At 42.8% G+C, this 17,085-nt stretch overlaps 1 protein-coding gene and 1 long non-coding RNA gene across 2 annotated transcripts; both read left to right on the top strand.

Annotated features, from left to right (window-relative positions):
• Window positions 1–18: 18 nt before the first annotated feature.
• Window positions 19–2,000, top strand: LOC130570626 (uncharacterized). The gene is made up of 3 exons (XR_008964984.1): window positions 19–94; window positions 412–488; window positions 767–2,000. It is a non-coding gene; the product is annotated as an uncharacterized LOC130570626 (long non-coding RNA).
• Window positions 2,001–3,510: 1,510 nt separating this feature from the next.
• si:dkey-11o15.5 (macrophage mannose receptor 1) lies at window positions 3,511–15,881 on the top strand. Its single transcript, XM_057360953.1, has 13 exons — window positions 3,511–3,535; window positions 3,614–3,640; window positions 4,383–4,769; window positions 4,858–5,271; window positions 5,348–5,722; window positions 5,802–6,164; window positions 11,520–11,903; window positions 11,989–12,360; window positions 12,961–13,344; window positions 13,746–14,129; window positions 14,317–14,334; window positions 14,500–14,573; window positions 14,727–15,881. Exons 2-13 carry the CDS (start codon window positions 3,616–3,618, stop codon window positions 14,805–14,807), a joined length of 3,261 nt encoding a protein of 1,086 aa, XP_057216936.1. The 5' UTR covers window positions 3,511–3,535; window positions 3,614–3,615; the 3' UTR covers window positions 14,808–15,881.
• Window positions 15,882–17,085: the final 1,204 nt, after the last annotated feature.

Genomic DNA, 17,085 nt, shown 5'->3' with positions numbered 1-17,085 from the left:
TCCATTTATATCAAATTGTTTCTTTTTTATGTTACACCACCTTCTGTTCTGGTGAACATGATGACCACTGCCTCGACCTTTTCAGATGACTATGGTATGTTTTATGTACGTAGATACAGTTACAGGCAAAGCTTGAGAATCTGGATTTCTGCATTAATTATTAAAATGTGATCTGAGAAATTATTGAAAATGTGATCTGATCTAAGTCACAATTACATATATATTATCAAGGAGTAATCAAGCAAGCAGAAGTGATGAAGTTGTTCTTGTTTCTGCAGTTGTTGAATCCATAATGGGTGTTAAAACATACTTCACCAATTCACAAATGATATTATGCTAAAGTAAATACACTGTCTTATATATTGTATTTACACAGCAGTGACATGTGTTGTTTTTTTATTTAATTATCAGTGATTGGACTGAGACTTGAAGTTACAAGTGAAGAGAATCTGTCAGAGTCTCAGATTGAAGAGCTTGTGCTTATACAGGTGAGTACAGTCAAAATGAAACAATCACCCATACATATAAAAATGTAACATGTATTATACTGTATGTATTCATACATACGCTCCTTTTTATTTACTCACACTTTAATTATTTAAAAAAAGAGCACTGCAAATAGACAATAGTGCGATAAAGACTATAATGCCGATGAAATGTTATGACTGCACACACACACGCACGCACGCACGCACGCACGCACGCACACACACACGCACACACACACACACACACACAATCAGTCACCATCCTCTTGTTATTTCAGTTTCAAGAGAAGCTGATCGAACTAGGAGTTCCCAGGAACATCACCGTGCATTTGAGAAACTATCGTAAAATCAGTCCCTGAAAATGAAGGAAAGCAGTTCACATTGTCACATACTAAATACAAAATACAGTTTACGGGGTCAATAATTACTGTAATCTCTAAACAACTTTAAAATGAATTTCAGTTGTAAATAATCCAGTTTTGTTTTGGTATGTTCTGTACAGTATACTAACATCTTCTATGTTGTTTTATGTAGGCTGTGTATACATTTTAACAGAGACAAAGAATGTTTCGCAAAACATGTTTACATGCTGCTTGCTACAATTGAGTTGACCGATGAGTTTTTATTAGTGCAGAACCATCTCTGTTCTGTGTGTTTTGAGGGAAATGGATATTGTTAAAGACTTTATTGACTGCATGACAAAAACATGTGAATGTAAAACATAAAATGATCAATGTTTCAAGCAAAACCAGTTGGAATGAGCTGGTACATTTAGGAGATTTACTTACTAATTGGCAGGTGATGACAAAAATAGCATAAATACTGTTTGGCAATCACAATTGGAAGGGCAAAATCATAGCTTACAGTTTACAGATACAAACAGGACAGTATAGACTTCAGATGTTTAGGATATAGGAGTGAAATATTGTGTATGCTTGAGTCTATGCAAAATCAGTGAATGTACAACAGGTTTAACACAACAGGTTTGTAGATGTAGAGATATTTTCCAAAAATAATAAGATAATGAGATTCAGTTTTCTGATATGTTTTTTTGGAATTGTGTTGATTTATACTTATAGGTATTCAATGTTTTCAAATCCAAACAGGAATTGTCTTTGCCAAGATAAATCTTACGGGGGTCTTAAAACTTTTTTAACCATAGTGAAGTATATCCATTTTTGCTTTGGATTAAATAATCAGCCAAATGCATATTAATGTAATGTTTCAGTGGTTCAGAAGTGTATTTTAACCACATCTAAGGCTTGCTAATATACTGTATTGGCAATAAAATGATCACTAAGACATAACAGAACAGGCACAACATTATAAACATCTAAACGAGGCTATAACAACTGAACTGTTTGGGAAAAAACATTAAATTGTTGTTGTTGGTCAAATGTGTTCGCATGTTATTGTTTGAATGAGGCATTGTTCTGACATCTGCATCTGCACTAACCAGACTAGAATTTGTGTCTATTAAAACAACATGTCTATTCAGATGGAGACATGACAACAAGAACCCAAACCCAAGCTTTTCATACATTCACAAGCATTAAATGGAAGGAGTGCTGACTTGTTTTCTCAAACACGTCCAACAAGAATTGACTGGAACATTTTTCCCATTACAATAAGTAAGAATTTTCAGAAACTGAAGATGAGCGCATGCGCCTGTATACTCATTTACATTTATTTTGTATGTTGGTGATAAAATAAACAATAATCAAATACAAATCTTGACATGATCAGGAGGACATAGCATGTAAACAAACTCAATGACTACTGTATGACCACATATGGCATTAACATTTATTGGTGAACTTCTTGAACATGTTTGTTTAGGCAAGAAATACCTGGAGCACTATTCAGGTTAAACCAAGAAGAAGAGAAGAGCTCATGCAGATGTTTCTATTTCTGGGAGTATTTGCTGTTTGCAGTTAATATATTATACAACCAAATCTTTTTATTTCGTAAAAAGCAAAGGTTTTAGGCACATTAGATGCCTCACCAAAACAAAAACTCATATTTTTGCTTTTACAAAGTGTGTGTCAAGTGTTTTAAAATCAGCTCAAATAATCATATTTTAAACATGGTGGATGGGAGAAGGGTTTCTGCAATGACAGATGCTTTATTGTTTTTTTTCCCGGAACAGCTTCATTACCATGTCTTGTCGTTAAATTAGTACATATTTACATACAGTATGAATAATCATTTGAAGCATATTGTATGTTTTATACACAGCGAAAATAGCATGTGTTTCACCAATATTCCAGAAGCTGACTATAGACCGTAAAACTATACAGGATGGTTGAAAACTTTTACCATCTAACATGTTCCCAAGACACACGCATGCAAGCATGAATCTGGCGTCCTTGATTCTTTCTGATAAAGCACCTGAACACAACCAGTTCACAATCATGATTTCAAAAGTGGGAATTTTCACATTTCCGAGAGCACGTAGGGCAGCTCTTATCCCTGTATACTGTACGTTCCATTCAAAAGACATTAAACGTGACTACTACTCAAATCTCATGATTACTGTTAAATAGCCATTCACTTTTGTAGTAAGTTTTGTTTGTGTGTGAAGACGCTGCAGGCAGTGTAGCGCAAGTTCGTGTTCTTCAATGAAATTAATTTCAGCCGATTGCCCGTGTACACCTGTTTGAATCAGGTGTTAAACAAGATAGGGATGCAATATATGAAGAGTGGGGGGGTCGTGAGGACTGGGATTAAGAACCGCTGCTTTAAAGTTTAGAACCTTCTTTCTTAAGACACAAAATAAAATGCACTTTCTTATTTACTTTTAGTTTTGCACTTACACTCTGGCTTAACCACACAGTCTGGTTTTAAACATTTTGATTTTGGTGTTCCCATCCATATTTTATTAATTGCTGGTAACTAAAGGCACATGTCATCAGATCTGACGTGTCTCTTTATTTTAGGCTTAGTAATATTCACACCCACATTTTTTTCAAGTTGCTATAAATATACAAGAAGTCTAACAACATAGACGTAGAAACTGGTAAGATTTAAAGGTTTAGATCCTGAAGGTAAGACACAATGCAAAGATTTTTACTTGAACATTTATAATTGTTCCTTTTTTAAATGGGCACAACATTTCTTCACAGCCATGTTTCCACTGGTTCTCTTCTCGGGTAATGTGCATTTTTATCTTTTTCCACCATCACCATAATGTATGTGAATATACAATGTTTGAATACTGAGACCTCTAGGAAATACATTTAAAGTTATTTACTTCAGCTATTTCATATTGTATTATAAATTTGACCAATTGAAACTAATGTTCTTTGTAAGAATATTTTTAGTAGTTGGTATGGCTTCATTTGTCAGCATCAAGCTGAGTTGGCATGAACTCAACTGTTTGTACAAGATTTGTTGATCTCTGTTATTGAAACATCATTTCAATATGATTTGTTTTACAAAAATATCAAGTTTTGTACGTTTGTCAATGCCAAACATTTGCTATTTAGTCGACACAATTTTTTTAAAATATTGATTTATGTTATTTTACGGTTTAATTAACAGTAAATTTTGTATGTACAGTATACCTTATTGCCAGAGTGTCTTTACTTTTTCTATGTTATGCCATGCACACAAGAGTCTAATTTGGTTTTAAATATGATTTTTCTTAATTTCATATGTAAAAATAAAAATACTGTATTACAACTGATACGTACAAGTTTGTTGTTACATGGCCAAAGGCTCAGTTCATGATATTTATTGGATGCTTAAATATTGTATTTTCAGTTCTAAAGTATGTGCCTGTTCATGTAAAAACTTGAAAATCTACTTCCGACACTGTTCACACCTGTTTAAAAATATGATTACCGGTCTCAAACACTGACTGAATAAATGAAACCATTGTTTTCCCAACAGGCTTTATCACTTGCACCTTGTGTGTTCCACGTCAGTATATCTTTGTGAATGAGAACAAGACATGGACAGAAGCTCAGAGTTACTGTAGAGATAAATACACTGATCTGGTCACCACTGAAAATGAACAAGAGACGGTGCAGTTATTCAACACAGTGAATGAATATAACTCCATTGATCTGGCCTGGATTGGACTCTATGATGATCTGAACAGTTGGAAATGGACTCTGGAGGGCAGTGATTTCTTTAAAGAAGGAGAAAAACAGTTCAGAAACTGGTATAAAGAAGAGCCAGGGAATTATGGAGGACAGAGTCAGTGTGTAGTCATGTACGGAGGGATTTGGTATGCAAAAAGATGCAATATCAAATTGCCTTTTATGTGCTATGACGGTGAGCAATTTTAATAATTTAACACAATGGAGATATAAGAGTTCAAATGTGTATTAAATATAGTCCCACTTATGCTTAATGCTTCCAGGAAGACAGAATGCCAGCACTAGTTATGTTTGGGTTTATCAATACAAAAACTGGACTGAAGCTCAGAGTTACTGCAGAGAACATCACACAGACCTTGTCAGTGTCAGAAATGAAGCTGAAAACCAAAAGATCCAATATTCAATCAAGAATTACTATTACAATTACTATTATGATTATTATGATTATTATTATGATTATTATTATGATTATTATTATTATTATTATTATGGTTGGATTGGTCTGTACAGAACTAGATCTTGGTCAGATCAGAGTAACTCTACATTCAGTAACTGGAGGTCAGGAGAGCCGAATAATGCTGGAGACAGTGAATACTGCACTGCTGTGTCATTCAGTGACTCTGGGAAATGGACGGATGAAAACTGTGATTATCAGTTACCTTTCATTTGCTACAATGGTGAGTATGTGTCTGTTTAATGGCTAGGATTGTCGTAAATTGTCTAAAATCTTGAAATTTAACACATTCTCCACAGTGTCCCCTTTGGCGTCATCCCGTCAGTATCACTTTATCTCAGTGAATAAGAGCTGGTCTGAAGCTCAGACATACTGCAGACAGAATTACACTGATCTGGCCACCATTGATAACATGACAGAGATGAACAGTGTGATGAACACAGTTAATGGGAGTTACAATGGCTCAGCCTGGATTGGACTGTATGATGATGTCAACAGCTGGAGATGGTCACTGGATGATGATGATTTCTATCAGGAAGGAGAGAGAGAATTCAGAAACTGGTATCATCAACCGGACAACTATGGTGGAAATGAGCTGTGTGTTTATATGAATTATGATGGCAAATGGTTTGATTCATCATGTGATAACATCCTATCATTTGTTTGCTTTGATGGTAAGAACATTTCATTTGTCATGTTTGTTTCTTGTATTTTCTTAGTCCTAAGTATATTTGTTATATTTTTTTAACTTAGGAAACAATAACACACACTGTTACATCAAAATCACTGAGAGAAGAAACTGGACAGAAGCTCAGAAATACTGCAGAGAATCTTACACAGATCTTGCCAATGTGAGAAACCAGACAGAGAATCAGAAGATCCTGGAGAGTACTGGTGGTCGAGTCTGGATCGGTCTGTACAGGAACAGGATTTGGTCGAATGGTCAAAATACCAAATATCAAAACTGGAGACCAGAAATTACATATTCAGAAGAGCAACCAGATAATGGATATGGCCAGTGGTATAACCAGCACTGCATTGCTGTGTCATTGAGACATTCAGGCAGATGGACAGATGAGAACTGCTTATCCAACATGCCCTTCATCTGCTACAGTAGTGAGTTCATTTAAAACATTTTTGTCATTTGCTTTTTTGCATGTCATGTGAAGAGAATCTAACTGGTAAAAAATGGGGGAAATAATAATACAAAGCAAAATGCTAAAGACATTTCTTGAATCATTTACATTCTGGCACTATTCATGTTATGTGTAGCAACAACAGTCACAGACACTTACAGCTACAGTGTTTAATGGGACTGTGGCAGGGTAAGAGACGCTACGGACACAAGATGGCTGATGAAAGCAACCCCGGAGGGGGAATTTATTAACACACGTGTCAAAACAAGTCAAAGTGAGGATTGGGGTGCTCTTCGTGCAGTCGTCAGCCAGTTCGTGCTCGTGGTTCCCGGTGATGTCTTAGTTGCTTGTGTCCGAATCTGTGAGCAAAGAAAGATACCGTTAGTCTCTCTCTGTGGAGTGCAAACTCCCCGAGTGTGAGGCGTGTGTGGCTTATATGCCCAGCTGCTAATCGGTCCCAGGTGTGCGCGATTAGCTGCCGGGCCGTTCCCCTGGCGACGCTGATCCAGGATCTGTACCCCCGTCACACTCCCCCCCCCAAGCGTCGACCTGGTATCCCTGCAGCTTCTGTGGGCGCCTAGGGGTGCTAGCAGGGGTGGGAGGGAAGTGTCGCCTGACAGACCTGCCCAACCAGACCACATCCGAGACATGCCGTCCGCATTGCCGTTCGAGGCCCCGGCCCGATGTTGCACCGTGAAGTGGAAGTCCTGGAGCGCGAGGAACCACCGCGTCACCCGGGCGTTGGTGTCTTTTGCTCGGGCCATCCACTGCAGCGGAGCGTGGTCTGTGATGAGCGTGAAGCTTCGGCCAAGCAGGTAGTAGCGCAGCTCCAAGACTGCCCACTTCACGGCCAGGGCCTCTTTCTCCAATGCGGCGTACCTGGTCTCGGCAGGAGACAGTTTGCGGCTGATGTACGTGACGGGGTGTTCCTCCCCTTCCTGGACCTGGGACAGCACGGCTCCCAGGCCTGTATCGGAGGCGTCCGTCTGCAGGATAAACGGGCAGCTGAAGTCCGGGGCATACAGGACCGGAGACGAGGTGAGGGCTCTCTTGAGGGCCTGGAATGCTGCCTCCGCCTTGGTCGTCCAGTCCAGGGTCTCCGGTTGCCCTTTCTTCATCAAGTCTGTCAGGGGGCTGGCTATCGAAGAGAAGTGTGGAATAAAACAACGGTAGTAGCCCGCCAACCCCAGAAATGCACGTACCTGGGTCTTGGTCGTCGGCCGGGCTGCCGACCTCACCGCTTCCACCTTCCTTTCCTGTGGCCTGATGAGTCCCCGGCCGATCTGGTACCCCAGATACTTGGCCTTGGTAAGACCCAGGTGGCACTTTCTTGGGTTGGCTGTGAGCCCAGCCCGTCGCAGCTCGTCGAACACCCTCCGGAGTCGCTCGAGGTGTTCTTCCCAGTTTTCGGCGTGGATTACCACATCGTCGATGTAGGCTGCGGCGTATTGCTGGTGGGGTCGCAGCACGATATTCATCATCCGCTGGAATGTCGCGAGGGCTCCGTGAAGGCCGAACGGTAGGACTCGGTACTGCCAGTGGCCGCTGGGGGTGCTGAAGGCAGTCTTTTATTTGGCTTCAGCTGATAGCGGCACCTGCCAGTAGCCTTTGGTGAGGTCCAGGGTTGGGATGTACCGAGCCCTACCGAGGCGGTCGAGCAGTTCATCCACCCGCGGCATGGGGTACCCATCGAACGATGACACCTCGTTGAGTTTCCGGTAGTCGTTGCAAAACCGGAGAGTGCCGTCTTGCTTGGGGACCATTACGATCGGGCTGGACCACGGGCTGCGGGATGCCTCGATGACCCCTAACTGAAGCATCCGTTGTACCTCCCCTTCGATAGCCTGCCGACGGGCTTCCGGTACACGGTAGGGCCGTTGCCGCACGACTACTCCTGGGGCCGTGCGGATCTCGTGCTGGATGACATGGGTCCATCCCGGGCTCTCCGTGAACACATCCCGGTATTGACGGACCAGGGCATCTAGCTCCGTCTTCTGGGGTGCCGACAGCTGCTCCCCTAGGCCCACGACCGGATCGGTCTCCTGGGCAAACGCAGCTACCTGTTCCCGCGGCGCGGTCCATCGCTTGAGCAGGTTGATATGGTAGATCTTCTCCTCCTTTCTCCGCCCCGGCTGACGGAGCCGATATGTGACCGGCCCCACCTTCTCCATGATGGTGTAGGGTCCCTGCCAGGATGCCAGGAACTTCGAGGTGGAGGTGGGCATGAGGACAAGTACCCATTCCCCGGGTTGGAACTCTCGGGCCTGGGCGGGCCGGTCGTACGACCTCTGCTGGGCGCGCTGGGCCTCCGCCAGGTGCTGTCGCACCAGGGGCATCACCCGGTCGATCCTCTCTCGCATCTCCCGGACGTGCTCGATCACCGTCCGGTGCGGCGCGGGTTGCTGCTCCCATGCTTCCCGCGCTATGTCCAGCAGTCCTCGGGGTTGTCGACCGAATAACAGCTCGAACGGGGTGAACCCGGTGGAGGCTTGGGGAACCTCCCGAATCCCAAACAGGACATAGGGCAGCAGGAGGTCCCAGTCGCGCCCATCCTCCGTCACCACTCGGCGGAGCATCCGCTTCAGGGTCTGGTTGAATCGTTCGACCAGCCCGTCTGTCTGAGGATGGTAAACTGACGTGCGGAGCTGCTGGATCCGGACGAGTTGGCAGAGGTCGCTCATCAGCCGGGACATGAAGGGAGTGCCCTGGTCCGTCAGGATCTCGGAGGGGATACCCACCCGGCTGAACATCAAGAATAGCTCCTTGGCGATGTTCTTGGCCGTCGCTTTTCGGAGAGGTATGGCTTCAGGGTATCTGGTCGCGTAGTCCACGATGACCAGGATGTGTTCATGGCCACGGGCGGACTTCGGCAACGGCCCTACCAGATCCATGCCGATCCGGCCGAAGGGTACCTCGATGATGGGCATCGGAATCAGCGGGCTGGGGGGTGGGTGCCGAGGTGATGTCCGCTGGCATGTGGGGCAGCTCTGGCAGAAGCTCTTGACGTCTGCATCGATCCCTGGCCAGTGGAACCGATCCCTGATTCTCTGCAGAGTGTTCTGGGCTCCCAGGTGCCCTGCCATAGGGTGAGAGTGGGCCAGCTCGAGCACAGCTTCCGTCTTGGTCCTTGGCACTACTAAGAGACGTTTAATCTCCCCCCGCCGCTGCGCGACACAGTAGAGCAGGCCGTTCTTGACCACGAAGTGGGGGAGAGGGTGAGGCGCTGGGAGCCGGTCTTCTCCTTCCAGTACTCGCACCTGACTCCAGCAATGTTTCAACCGCTTGTCCTCCCGTTGCTCTCGGCCAAACACTCCTCCCGCGGTGACCTGCTGAAACACATCCATATAAACATTAGGAGGCGGATTGTGGCACTCACCCTCTAGGTCGCTTCCGGTGGCCAGGAAGGTCGGCTGCTGACTTCGGGCTCTCGGCGCACGGCGTCTTTGGCGGCCCCCTTCCTTCCGCGTCTCCCGGACCGTGGTGGCCAAGAGGCGCTCGAATCCCGGCCAATCTCGGCCGAGCACCACTGGCACTGGGAGGTCCGGGACGATGCCTACCTCTACCTGCCACGTCCCTGGCTCTGCTGTGATGGCCACCCGGCGAGCTGGTACGTATTGGGTGTCGCCGTGGACGCACGTGATGGGGACGGTGGCAGCGCCATTACGTTAGTTCAGCCTACCGTGATCCCACCGCTGCCCGAGGCTAAAGTCGAGAAGAGCTCGGTAGGTCTTCTTCCCCACTTGAATGACCCTCGTCGGTGCTCCCCGGGGCACGCTCTGATGGACGGCGCATCCCGCCATCCATGCGCGGGCGCCAGGGGACGGTGGCTCGGTAGGCATGGGCTCATCCACGGCCTCGGGAGCCGCCGGCCTGCTCTCTGGTCGGGGAGTACCCTCCGGCGGTCGCCTGTCGAATCCTCCCCTCCGGGGTGCCATCCTCTCTCTCTCTCCGGCGTCCCGGGCAAATGACGACTCCGCCAGCTCAACGGCTCCTACCAGCTCCATGGTGGTCCTCGGGTTTCTCATGCTCACCGGTCGACGGAGATGTCGGGGCAGGGCGCACAGCAGACGGTCGATCATTACCCGCTCCACGACTTGGAGGGCGGAGGAGTCGTCCGCCAGCAGCCAGAGGTGTGCCAGGCGGGTCAACTGGGCGACTTGCTGCCGAACCGGCATCCGCACATTGAAGGTCCAGGCATGGAACTACTGCGCGGCACACAACGGAGATAGCCCTGCCCGAGCCAGGATTTCCGCCTTCAGGATGTCGTAGTCCTCACTCTGGGTGACGGTGAGGGCGTAGTAGGCGCGCTGCGCTTCTCCCGTTAAGAAGGGCGCCAAAATGCGTGCCCAAAGCCCTCGGTCCCAGCCTTCTCGGGCGGCGATCACCTCAAAGGTGTGGAGGAATGCCTCGACATCGTCCTGAGCTGTCATTTTGGTGAGCAATTGGTTTGCCTGGTGGCGTGGGTCGGGCAGCGGGGTCCGCAGGGCAGCCGCCCGGAGCTGTTCCACTTCTTTATCCCCTCGATCCTGTCTGGCCACCAGCTGGTCAAAGCACTGCTGCTGGCGGACTGACACCTCGGCGAGCTGGCGTAGAACTTCCTCCGTCCTGCCCCCGGAGAGAGAGAGCGTCCGTAGTTCCTGAACACAATGGAGACACAGATGTTAGAAAATTTGCGGTGATTGGGAGGTCTCTTACCACTATGCCGCATTCTCCACCACTTGTGGCAGGGTAAGAGACGCTACGGACACAAGATGGCTGATGAAAGCAACCCCGGAGGGGGAATTTATTAACACACGTGTCAAAACAAGTCAAAGTGAGGATTGGGGTGCTCTTCGTGCAGTCGTCAGCCAGTTTGTGCTCGTGGTTCCCGGTGATGTCTTAGTTGCTTGTGTCCGAATCTGTGAGCAAAGAAAGATACCGTTAGTCTCTCTCTGTGGAGTGCAAACTCCCCGAGTGTGAGGCGTGTGTGGCTTATATGCCCAGCTGCTAATCGGTCCCAGGTGTGCGCGATTAGCTGCCGGGCCGTTCCCCTGGCGACGCTGATCCAGGATCTGTACCCCCGTCACAGGGACTCAGAACAAATATTGATGATTACAGATTAAAATAATTCTTACACAGAAATCACAGCAAATAAGATTTTAAGGTATCAATAAGAATAGGAATTACCATGTTAATATATTGTTTTTGTTTTGGCAAATGAAAGGGCAACATCATCTTGTTCAGCCACAATTTGTTTTATTTTGAGTTATTTGTTAGTAGGCTACATTACCAAGTTTTACATGCATTTGGTCCATACAGTTTGTTTTTCCTGATGTTTAACACTTTTAATTTACAGGAAACTGCACACAATCATCATGCAGTCCCCATCAGTATCACTTTATCTCAGTGAATAAGAGCTGGTCTGAAGCTCAGACATACTGCAGACAGAATTACACTGATCTGGCCACCATTGATAACATGACAGAGATGAACAGTGTGATGAACACAGTTAATGGGAGTTACGATGGCTCAGCCTGGATTGGACTGTATGATGATGTCAACAGCTGGAGATGGTCACTGGATGATGATGATTTCTATCAGGAAGGAGAGAGAGAATTCAGAAACTGGTATCATCAACCGGACAACTATGGTGGAAATGAGCTGTGTGTTTATATGAATTATGATGGCAAATGGTTTGATTCATCATGTGACTACACGCTGCCATTTGTTTGCTATAACAGTAAGAACATTTCATTTCTCATGTTTGCTTATAATTTAGTAAGATAATGCCTGAGAACATATATTTGTTATATTTTATAACTTAGGAAACAATAACACACACAGTTACATCGGAATTTATGACGGCAGAAGCTGGACAGAAGCTCAGAGATACTGCAGACAATATTACACAGATCTTGCTAATGTGAGAAACCAGACAGAGAATCAGAAGATCCTGGAGAGTACAGGTGGTCAAGTCTGGATCGGTCTGTACAGGAACAGGATTTGGTCAAATGGTCAAAATACCAAATATCTAAACTGGAGACCAGAAACTCCATATTCACACCCACAACCAGATAATGGTTATTCTGTTTACGGCGAGTGGGGTAACCAGCACTGCACTGCTGTGTCATTGAGACATTCAGGCAGATGGACAGATGAGAACTGCTTATCCAACAGACCCTTCATCTGCTACAGCAGTGAGTTTTTGTTTAATACTGTATATTTTTGTTTTGGTCGGTTTGTTTTTGTAACAGTCTCATGGGAATTAGTGACATTGTCACGAAATGTAATCTATTGATTCGTGTTCAATTCATAGACAAGAATTTCCCCATTTTTTTCGTGTCACCCAGCACAATCTACCATAATTTAAAACGCTATATCTTATGTGTAAATACCTATGACACAGTCTGATGGGAATTCGTAGGCTACCAATTTCACGAGGTGGCTCATTCGTGTGAATTTCTACAATCACATTCGTACGTTTTATTATAATTTGACTTTGCCCCACGAAAAAACTGTTATTTTATGTTTTTTCTGGAGCCCCAGCTGCCAGAACATTTCTGTTTTTTTACAGGATTTTTTTACTGTGTACGACTTTCTTTGATATTAGGTCATAAATATATATAGACACGTGGTCTGTGTATTGAAAGTCGTGTTAAGTGACACAAATAAAGTTTGTGCTGACTGACACGAAAAAAGGGGGAAATTTATGTCCACAAACGCAAATCAATTGATTCTAAATTTCTTGCCTATACCACGAACTGCCTTGAGACTGGGTTGTTTTTTTTAATTTACAGGAAACTGCACACAATCATCATGCAGTCCCCGTCAGTATCACTTTATCTCAGTGAATAAGAGCTGGTCTGAAGCTCAGACATACTGCAGACAGAATTACACTGATCTGGCCACCATTGATAACATGACAGAGATGAACAGTGTGATGAACACAGTTAATGGGAGTTACGATGGCTCAGCCTGGATTGGACTGTATGATGATGTCAACAGCTGGAGATGGTCACTGGAAGATGATGATTTCTATCAGGAAGGAGAGAGAGAATTCAGAAACTGGTATCATCAACCGGACAACTATGGTGGAAATGAGCTGTGTGTTTATATGAATTATGATGGCAAATGGTTTGATTCATCATGTGACTACACTATACCATTTGTTTGCTATGATGGTAAGACACTCAATCTAAAAATCATGCCAAATGACTTCTTAAAGTACAGTCAAAGTATGTAAGCTACACATTTATAGGACCCTTATGGAAAAAAGGACATGCGGAAAAATAATAATGCAATTTATTAAATAAATACAGTCCCATATACTGGAATCAAGTGCTTATTTTTCAGTATGAAAAGCAACAATTCCTTTATTATTACTATTTAATGTATTGTACGTTGCACAGCATAATATTGATATACAGTATATTCTTTATCCAATGATTTTATATTTTTTCAAATATATATTAAATGATTTAATACTGTATATTTACAGTTTATAAAAGAAAATGGATGATACATTACAACCAAAGGGTTGTATAAAATGTGTATTGATGAATTACACTTTGTTGTTTTTTAGGACGAGGAAACACCTCCCAGAGGTATATTTGGGTGAATCAGCACCAGTCCTGGCATGAAGCTCAGAGATACTGCAGAGAGTTTTACACAGATCTGGCCATCGTGAGAAATGAAACAGAACATCAACAGATACTGAACGTTACAGATTCTAATGGTTATTATGGGTGGATTGGTCTGTACAGAAACAGACTGTGGTCAGATCAGAGCAACTCTTCCTTCACATACTGGCTGCCAGAGACACGATATGTTTATCCACAACCAGATAATGGTTTGACCGACTGGAGATTTTGGGGAAGTCAACATTGTACGGCTGTGTCTTTACAATCTTTTGGCCAGTGGACAGATGAGAGCTGCTTTGAGCGTTTGCCTTTCTTCTGTTATGGAGGTGAGATCCTCCTCCTTTCCAGATCTTAAAATCAAAGCATAAACATCACACTGTTCAAAGAGAAACAAGCAGGGTGAACATAGATTAATATAAATCACACCGTCTTTGTCTGTAAATTTAGTCACTTTTTATGTGACCATTTCTCTGTTTGTTTTCCGGTGCACTTCATGATCATTCCTCCAACCAGCACAATCAGATAAATATGGTATGTCTTGTACAGATTTGTGCTCTTTTTGTACAGATATCTTGTGTGGATAACTTGCAATATAAAGTTTAACCTTTGAGCATCTTGTCACACTGTTTGTTTGTACATAGTCTATTTGTAAGCCTGTACTTAAGAGTTTTTTTGTCGTTGTTTTTCACTGATCAGTGGCAGGATTACGAGTGAAATTTATGAGTGAGGAAACTCTGTCAGAGTCAAAGATTGAAGAACTGATTACGCAAGTGAGTAATAACCTGTTATAATATAACCTGTTATCTGTTGTGAGGAAAAAAGCTAATATTTTGTACACAACATAATTTATTTAAATAATCTACATTTACATCAACAACACAATGCTAAAGAGTTCAGAAATGTCTTTAAATATCATGTTTCAGTTCCATGAAGAATTCATAAGACGTGGACCTCCCAGTAACTTCACCATGAGTTTGAGAAACTATCATAAAATCGCTCCATGAGGGATGACAGCATTCATGAAGACACACACACACACACACACACACACACACACACACACACACACACACACACACACACACACACACACACTGATGCATTTTGGTAGACACTTTTATCTGAAGCAACTTACAATGCATTCAGACTATACATTAGATCAGGATGTGTACTCCCATTTTGCAATACTGGACATGTATCAGATTTGCCAAGATTATAATATAATACTATGTGCTCACTTTTTGAACAAAGGCAAAAACATTTTAGTTTCTTTTGTTTCTTTTATTGCTGAAATTGTTTGATAGAATCTATACAGTTGTCTAAAGCCATAAATATCACTATCATAAATAACAATCTGCTGAAGGTCCTTATAATCTCTGTCTTTTGATGTAAATGATTTTAACATGCTGTTTGTAATGGAGGTTAGAAAATACATATACTGTGTGTCCATCAATATATTGCCACAAGTCTTTAATTATATGGCTCATTATTGGGGTAAGACAAAATAAAAAATAAAAAAAATAATTGTTATTGATATGCAGTGCTGTATGAAGCAATGTCAGTACATTCTCAAAATGGTCGCTTTCTCCCAGCATCCCTCCTGACTTATAGAAACCTCTTTCACAAAACTCTTGTAACCTTGTAACCTTGTCGGTGCAGTGACACGACGTCCACCATACATAAATTCATAAACAGATGTACAAGGAAATACAGTCAGATTTACCTCTATGCAGTGGCAGCAGAACCAGTTTGGGTGGGTTGTGAGAAGACTACATAGAGAAGTGAACTCTTGTTGGCATGATTTGGAACTGACATTCGATAACAAACATTCAATAACATATATAGTAATAATATGAATGTATGCTCTAGTGACACTCATATGCAGAGTTCCCAATTGCTGTTTAAATGATGCCCTGATTTCCATGTGAACCAGTATACTGGAATAAAAGCCATGCCACATACGAACACTGACACTGCATTTCTATAGGCAAATAAATCTGTGTCTGCACTGTTATTACAAAATAACAAAATAAAGATACAAGTGGCTATATGACTATTCACAATGTGAAAGTATTGAGTGTCTTAGCTTTTAAAAATGCTTGCTGTACCATAAAATAAAAATATAACACAGTTTTTAACAAATATGGGTTTTAAAAGTAAAAATAATAAATGCACTTAAAGCACTTATAATCTCTGTCTTTTGTACTGTAAATCATCCTTTTAACATGCTGCTGTTAACGGAGGTTAGAAATTTAATGTTAAACTAAAAAATATGTTAATAATGTGTGTCTTTTATTCTCCTGTTTAATCCATAAATATAAACTACACAACAACAAAACATTTAATGCATGTATGTTTTTAAGTCAAAGTTTAACGTCAAGGCAAGACTTCTTTAAGACAACAACAAAAAAATCCTGCACTGGTAGCAAAATGTTTGATTATTTTGCATTGGCATGCGAATCACATATTCAGATAATGGTAACACCTTATCAGCAGATTAATGAAAGTATTTTCCTGCTGGGAAAGCGTGTTACACTAGAAGAAAAATGTATAACCAAAGTTGACCTCAAATTAAGAAGAAATGTACGTTACACACACACACGCACACGCACACACACACACACGCACACGCACACACACACACACACACACACACACACACACACACACACGCACACACACACACACACACACACGCACACACACACACACGCACGCACATGCACAAACACACACATAGCATTTCTGAACACACACGGTCACATGTTTTATCTATCACTAGACCTTATTATCTTATCACATGTATTGTGCCACTGTAAAAACAGATTCTCATCTTTAACTGATGCCCATTCCTCTAAACTTTACTTTCTGAAGTAAAATAAAGTTTCATGTTTTTCAATTGTTAATTGCAAACTTTTTATTTTTCTTGTGTTAAATAATTCAAATGACACCATGCTTATGGTACCATGCCTACTATGCAGTCCAAACATAAACAAAAGAGTGTAACAAAAGCAACACCATGTCGCCATGAAACGGCGACATCTTAATGTCTCTAGAAATGTCTTGTTGTATTGTTAAAGATTAATTTAAAGAGATTATAAAACACATGAGACGCAAAGCCAACACCCAGAAGAAATGCAGCAAGCGGGGCAGCAGGAAATGGTACTTTGCTAAATAGGCAGCGTGAGAAGCATGACCAGGTGTGTCACTGTGGATGTTTCTTAAAGGATGCTTTTGCTTTTCTAATGCTTGTTTGTGTTTTCTATATCTTATGATATATTT

Source organism: Triplophysa rosa, linkage group LG19 (assembly GCF_024868665.1).
Source record: "Triplophysa rosa linkage group LG19, Trosa_1v2, whole genome shotgun sequence".
In the NCBI taxonomy this organism is placed as follows: Eukaryota; Metazoa; Chordata; class Actinopteri; order Cypriniformes; family Nemacheilidae; genus Triplophysa; species Triplophysa rosa.
This window is presented reverse-complemented; position numbering and strand designations above follow the sequence as displayed.